At 40.8% G+C, this 7826-nt stretch overlaps 1 protein-coding gene across 1 annotated transcript; it reads right to left on the reverse strand.

Moving 5' to 3' along the window:
• Window positions 1-249: 249 nt before the first annotated feature.
• LOC143567582 (uncharacterized) lies at window positions 250-699 on the reverse strand. The gene has a single exon (XM_077053971.1). The coding sequence runs from the start codon at window positions 697-699 to the stop codon at window positions 250-252; it is 450 nt and encodes a 149-aa protein (XP_076910086.1).
• Between the last annotated feature and the right edge of the window lie 7127 nt (window positions 700-7826).

Raw genomic sequence — 7826 nt, forward strand, 5'->3', positions numbered from 1 at the left:
GGGAACATCAACCTCGTCCTCCTGATTGAGCAAATCTGCTCCAGAGATGTAGTCAAGACAGCGCTCTAACTGAGATATGAATGTGTCAAGAAAGTAGACGGAATCGTCCTGACCACTGGAGTTTCTCATCGATTTGACGACATCGAAGGTGACGTTCTCCTCTCCTACACGAAGTGTAATTTTGCCGTCGAAGACGTCAATAAGCGCTTTAGCAGTACGCAGGAAGGGTCGTCCCAAAATGAGTGGGACCTAATCGTCAGCCTCCATGTCGAGAATAACAAAATCCACAGGGAAAACGAATTTATTGACTTTAACGAGTACGTTTTCCACGATTCCACGCGGATATTTGACCGAACGGTCGGCCAAGGATAAACTCATGCGCGTCGGGACCGGCTCGCCAAGGTCTAGCTTTTTATAGAGAGAATATGGCATCGGATTTATGCTAGCACCTAAATCAGCCAACGCGTAGCTCTCAGTCGAGCTGCCAAACAAACACGGGATCGTGAAGTGTCCCGGGTCTGCTAATTTCTCTGGCAGCTTGTTCTGGACCACCGCAGAGCATCCTTCATTTAGACAAACTGTCGAAAGCCCCTCCAGCTTCTTCTTGTTCGAAAGAAGATCTTTTAGGAATTTGGCATATTTAGGCATGTGCTGGAGTGCCTCGACAAACGGAAGATTGTTTTTTAGTTGTTTAAACATGTCTAAGAAATGTCCATATTCCTGCGCATACTTCTGTCGCAGAAGACGAGCAGGATACGGAACACGAGTAAGATCGACTTCGGGACTCTTCTTATCTTCAATCTTCTTCTCAACAACTTTCTCTGCAGGAGACTCACCGTTTTACGCGGGTACTTGCTGGGACTTACCTCTCGTGCATCCTCACAAGAGTCTCCATCTCTATCTCCTCGTCCACCGACTCCTCATCATCTGCCAGCGACTGCTCTCGATCACATCCTCTGCCACTACGGGTGGTCACCGCTGTCAACTGTGCCTTCGGGTTAAGCTCTGTGCTGCCCTGAAACGCTCCGAACTGCTTATTAGGTAGCATCTGCTTCATCATCTCATCCACCTTTCGAGACATCTCCAAAAATGACGACTGCTGGTTCTTCAATAGGGTGTCGTGCTCAGCCAGTCTTTGCTGTGTGTTATTATCTCTGTCAATAAGGTGAGAGAGCATGGTAGATTGCTTAGTTAGAAGCTCCTTAAGATCCGTAATTTTAGTTATTTCTCCATCCTGAGTTACCGTAAGCATTCGCTCCTCGATTCTGATTTCCCAAGTAGTCCACCTTCTCCTGCTGATCGACCGGACAATCAACTGTATCGTGCCCTTCCACGACAGATTTTGCATTTCTGAGCTATCTTCTTCAACTCTCGAATATCCTTCTGCATTGCCTCTAAGGCAGCCGCGATGCTAGTATCATTCGAGACCTGATAAATCCCTCGAGCGGAAGAGGTGGTGGTTTTAGAAATACCACGGGCGGACGGCTCTTGCTGTTCGGCTAGGGCGAAACTCTCAAACAATGACTCACACTCATCTATATCCAGCTTCTCTAACATGTTTCCTCCAGCTGACGTATTGAATCTGTTCTGCATCTCAAAAGTCAGTCCATTATAGAATTTCTCGACTACAGCCCATTCGAGTAGACCATGCTGGGGGCATCTACTAAGCAGATTATGGAACCTTTCCCAAGCCAAAGAGTATGGCTCGTCAGGCTCCATGCGGAAGAAACAGATCTGATCACGAAGTTGCGGGGCTTTAGATGGCGGAAAACATTTCTTAAGGAATTCGGCTTGAAGATTCTCCCATGTAGTGATGGACCCAGGGGGAAGGTTTTCCAACCACGATGAAGCACGACCCTCCAAAGAAAATGGAATAAGATGAAGGTAGATAGAAGCACGAGTGACGTTGGCAATATTAAAAGTGTCGCAGATACGAGTGAATTTGTTCAGATGGCCAGGGGCGTCCTAGTCTTCATGTCCGTGAAATGGGGCAGAATTAGTAATGGAATTCATGACGTTGGTCGGAATCTGCCAGTTATTATCATCGGGCATCGCCGGATGTGTGATAGCAGACCGTCTCCCCATAACTCCCTCATTCGCTCTCGAGTGAACCGTACGCCTAGGGGGGTTAGCGTCACCCATATCTAATTTAGAATCAGAAACGTGTACCTTGCTTTTGCGTAGAGCAAGTGCAATCTCTCGAAACTCCCTACGGCGCTCACGAAAATCTCTCTCGGGTTCGTCTGAAGCAGCGAACTCTGGTGGTCCTAGTGAACGTGTACGTCGCATACGCTGAAAAACAAGTATAAGAGTAAGGACCCATGCTTATCCCTAGAGCACACAAGTTACAATCAAGGCACAGATAGCAATCAAGAGCAATTAGATAATAAAATAAAATAAAACTAATTAATTAACTAAAACTAGAACTGAAACTAAAAACAAATAAAAGCAAATAGAAACTAGTTCGCTATTACCAAGTGTCCCCGGTAACGGCGCCAAAAACTTTATGTGCACGAAGTGGTATATAAAATTGTAGAAAATAATGACCAAGCACAACGAGTAATATAAAATTAGCTTCCCTTTGTATATCACTGCTGAAATCAGCCACAAAGTCCGCTAGTGCTTGTGACTTGATGGTTGTCCTTGGCTCATATTGAATATCATATGAACTTAATTTCACAGCCCATTTGGCTATCCTTCCTGACAATTCTTGTTTTCTAAGCACATTCTTAACAGTATAGTTAGTTCTTAAAATAATAGTATGAGCTCAAAATAATGTCTTAATTTAGTAGAAGCCATAATAAGTGCAAGAATTAATTTTTCTAAATGAGAATACTTGGCTTCTGCATCTATGATGTGCACGAAGTGGTATATAAAATTGTAGCAAATAATGACCAAGCACAACGAGTAATAAAAACCTAGAATACCCTAAACCAAACCACTAGCAACAAGCAAGTGAACCTATCGGGTGTAGAATAGCTATGGGAAGACCGGGAATATCGAACCTTAGAGACACTATTTAATTAACGAAATTAGTTCTAAAATCTAACTTAAATTAATAATTAAGAAAATATATATTTTTGGATTTTTATTTATTTTATTTTAATAACTAATAATTAATCTAATTACTTAATTAAATAAAAGTAAACTAGAAAATTAAATTACCGAATAATAACTTTAGTAAATTCAAATATGAGAAAGAGTTACCTAGGCAAGGAATCCGAATTGTATCGACTCGGGCTTATATCGGTTACGGGAAATTGCTACGGGAACCGGGAATCTAAAGGTATGAAACTATAGGAAACTTAATGGATCCTTAATCACTCTCAAGGTGTCGCCTAAAATGAAATCTTAGAGATCATGTAAAAACATCGGCTTATTGGTTCACCTGTCAGCTCACCAACTATGATTAATTACCCTATAAAACAGCTAACCCGTCGGTTTCACTATCTCAATGCACCTAAGTACACGGGGTGGTTTTTGAACAGTCTAAAGGACACAGGTAAACAGTGAAATTAAGGCAAAAATAGGCAAACCTCCTTTCAGATAATTTAACCTAAAACCCTAACAACGCAAACAAACCCGACTACTTATCACCCGTCGAATATCTAAGTACGTAAAAATATAAACTTCTAATAATATGCCAAAAATCAGTTTCAATGATAAATGAGCTCAATAAACCATAAACAAGTTGCAAACACACAGTAAACAACCCTAACATGCAACTTATAATTGAATGACATTCAATAAAGTAACATGTGAAACATTCATGTAGACACAAATCAAAAGTAAATACGCATGAGACATATCCAATAAATATGATGAAAACTTTTAATTAATCAAAATCCCGAAAAAAACCCGAAAACCAACAAGTCCAAAGCAATCAACAAAACATCATCCAAGCCTAAGTAACTAAAAGAGTTTACTCAACAACCATGTTTAAAACAATAAAATATATAAGTTTAACAATTGATGTCATAATAAAATATGATCAAAACCAAATAATAATGATTGAAGGTAAAATAAAACAACCCTTTCTTTCTTTCTCTCTGTCTCTCGTGACTCCAAAGTCAACCCACAAACAAATTAGCGGCTGCCCACCCAAACGAATGCAATAATATTGGTTCTGCTACAGCCAAAAGTTGTCTGATTTTTTTTTTGTTGACTTGCGCATGATGTGCCTCACTCTATATCTCCCAAAAAAAACACCACAATAATAATGAAGTTGCGGTGGGTTGTAGTTCCCAAGACAATCAATAATAACAATGTTGTTCTGCAACTTGCGGCCGCCAAAAGTCTTAGTTCCCACATCCAAAATTTTGATTTTATAATATCTTCCACCATAAGTCGTCTCAATTAACCTAATGGGCCCACCGTTTATTATTTGTGTGTGGTCCAGATTAATCCCTAGCTCATGTGCTCATGTCAAAACAAATCAAGAACAAAAATCAAAAATAGTTCACGTGAGTTTGCAAGCATTTGACTTAGGCTGAGGGGTGTGGGGGCTTTAATGGGGGCTCCAACCAATAATATTATGACGTGTGGCAGAGAGAGAAACTGGATAAGGGGGATGTTGGAGCCCCCGTTGGAGTCTCTGGCCCTGGTGTGGAGGGGGTCCAGCAGGTGCTCCAGCGAATTTTTTTTTTATTTTTTTATAAATATATTCAAACAACGTATTATTAAAAAAACTCATAAATTATTAAAAAAAACACACATTAATAAAAAAACACATTAATATCTAAAAATAAAATAAAAATTAAAGTACTAAAAAAAACATTCTTCTTATTCTTCGGCTTGGTCTTCTTCGATCAACCTCTTTCGGATACGTTCCTTTTGCTTTTCCATTAGCATTTGATCGACCGGATTTAGGTTACTGAAGTCTCTAGTAAGAAAGTCCAAATCTCTCATTCGACTTTTTTTCTTTTTGTCATAAGAGACCACCTCCATGGTTTTGTTGAATTTATTGAGTGATTCAACAAGATTGGCGATGTTTACGGCTTCCCCCTCAGCCGGTTTTTTCCCCTTGGCGTCCCTTCCCAATGGCCACCTCCTCGGCGGTGAAGACGTTTCCTCCTCCGCAATGTTTAGGTCGAATCCAACGCGGCAATCCGACCCGGTTGAAGTGCTATACGCTCCAGACGAACTAGTTTTAGTCCGTTTCGGCCTTACTTCCGCATCAAAGTCCGGCGCCACCAGCTCAACCCACTTGGAACACCTTTTCAACCTCTCCCACAACTTTAAATCGTCCCACGTCTTCACCATCCCATACCTCCGCAAACACTCCTGCTTCAACTCTTCGACCGTGAAATTGTAAACCGCCAAATCATCACTGCCACTTGGTCTCATACGACCGCTGTTCCTGTTGAAAAGATTAGTAAACAAGCCGACAAATTTTCTGATTTCGGACCACCGACCCGAAATCATATCGGCGTTCCGCTCTGTACTCCCAACGAGCATGTAGAACGTCTCCCTAACCTTTGTCCAAAAAATCTTGCTCTTTTGGTAGTCGGCTGCAAAATGACTAAATAAATTAGATTTCCATTTAACTTTTTTATTTAACTTTTTTATTAAAAATCATTTTTAAAAACGTTAAAACAATTACCGCAACGCCGATCCTCAGAAATGACTATCCAAACCAGACACAAGGCTTCCTTCTCATCCGATGACCACGTAGTGGCTTTCCCTTTCGTCCTCGGAGTCGAAGCCGGTCCCGACCCGTCCGTTGCAACTTGTTTTTTCCGGTGCACGCGTCTTTTTGGTCCCGTAGCTTCACCGTGTGATTCTTGTGTCTCCGGAACAACAAAGTTAGGAGACGGTTGTGTGTTGGATGGTTGAAAGCCGGATGATTCTTGCGGCTCCGAATAAAACGTCGGTTGGTGCGGTGACAACCATAAATCATCGTCAAGATAATCTGAATCAAGGTTTGGGAACCAATTTCCAGCCATTTTTTTTAAAAAAAAGTTGAGAAGATGAATTGATTTTGGGTGAAGGTTTGAAGTTTTGGTATAAAAATGGGTGAAATGGGGTATAATTATATAGGAAAAATATATATATTTTTTTGGTTTGTTCGGCTCCCAACGGTCAAAAAACCATCAAAAGTTGTGCAGCCCTCTCTCTTCTCCCGCTAACCGGCTCACGCCTGCATTGTTTTTCGCGTTAGCGCCCCCGCTAGCGCCCTGGTGGTGTGGTGTTAGCGCCTGGGGGCGCGAGCGGAGGGGCTCTAGTGCCCCCGTTGAAGCCCCACACCCCTCAGTCTTAAAACATCTTTTATTTTTAATAATGTAATAATGAAGCATTAATACCAATTTCAATCAATTTTAACTTCTTTTTTTTTCCTGAAACATGTAAAAGCAAATTACATTTACTAATCTAAACTTTAAGTAGCGTTTTACTATTCGTCTCAAATTTAGTAAAAGTAAGTGCTTCCCATTAGCCCGTTGTCTCGTGAAACTTTTAAAATATAAATATGAACCACGTATGAGTAATATTCAAAAAAAGTCTAGCTCAAAAGTACTCAAAATAGTAGGGAATATATATAATAATATGTATATTTTTTACCACATCAATCTAAAAGACTCTTACTTAGTAAACGGGATGTTGTTCACCTTCGTGATCCTTCACCAGGACAGCACTTACAGCATTACCTGAAACAGATAGGTAGAGATATAAGGATTCTCCACCCACAGGTTTCATCCGAGTCGGTGCTGAGGATAAGTAATCCTTTAAGGCTTTGAGTGCTACCTCATGCTTTTCCGTCCATTCGAACTTTTTATTCTTCCTAAGGATGTCGTAGAAATCCTTGCATTTCTCGGTGGATCTGGAAATGAATCTATTGAGCGCAGCAATTCTTCCGGTCAGCCTCTAGACATCTTTAGCATTTGCAGGAGACTTCAAGTTGATGATGGCTTCTATCTGTTCTGGGCTTGCTTCTATCCCTCTTTTGGTCACCATATATCCTAGAAATTTCCAGCCTTAACACCAAAATGGCATTTTGACGGATTTAGTTTCATGTTATAGTGGTCAAGGATATTGAATGCTTCTTCTGGATCTCCAAGGTGATCCTCAGCTCTTTTTGACTTCACCACCATATCATCAATGTAGACCTCCATAGTCTTGCCTAATTGATCCTTGTACATCTTGTTCACCAGTCTTTGATACGTTGCTCCAGCATTTCTTACTCCAAAAGGCATAGCAATATAACAGTATATGCCGGTAGGGGTCATGAATGTTGTATTCCATTGGTCAGATGGTTCCATCTGAATTTGTTGAAATCCAGAAGAAGCATCCATAAAAGTGAGCATTTCATACCCTGTCGTTGTATCCACCATGGAGTCTATATGTGGTAACGGGAAAGGATCCTTGGGGCATGCCTTGTTTAAACTGTAAAATCGACACACACCCTCCACTTTCCATTCTTTTTTGAAACAACAACCACATTAGCCAACCATCGAGGATATTTAACCTCTCTGATCATACCGGCCTTAAGAAGTTTTTCAACCGCTTCTTGTATGATCTTGTTCCTCTCATGAGCGTATTTTCTTCACTTCTGATGGACGGGTTTAACAGATAAATGTTGGTGCATAATGTCAGTAGTTCAGTATCTAGTGTTTTGTATGTGTCTGTAATCGTGTTAGATTGGTTGTTTTGGTTTTAGATATGGTGTCACATAAGTTCGCCTGATGTAAGCGAACTTGTAGACAAGCGAAGTTAAGACAACTTCGCCTAGTCTGTTAGGCGAAGTTGTCGAGGCCTATATATGCCTAACTTCGGCTTGTTTAGTAAAAAAAGTTTTGAAGAGTTTTTTGGGCAGAACGTGTTTTTGTGAT

The sequence above is a fragment of the Bidens hawaiensis genome, unplaced genomic scaffold (assembly GCF_021521415.1).
Source record: "Bidens hawaiensis isolate Kalapana, Puna unplaced genomic scaffold, B.hawaiensis_p1.1 tig00023432_1, whole genome shotgun sequence".
NCBI lineage: Eukaryota > Viridiplantae > Streptophyta > Magnoliopsida > Asterales > Asteraceae > Bidens > Bidens hawaiensis.

Excerpts from the sequence above, each read along its gene's own strand:
- LOC143567582 (XM_077053971.1), bottom strand. The coding sequence starts at position 699 with ATGTTTAAACAACTAAAAAACAATCTTCCGTTTGTCGAGGCACTCCAG.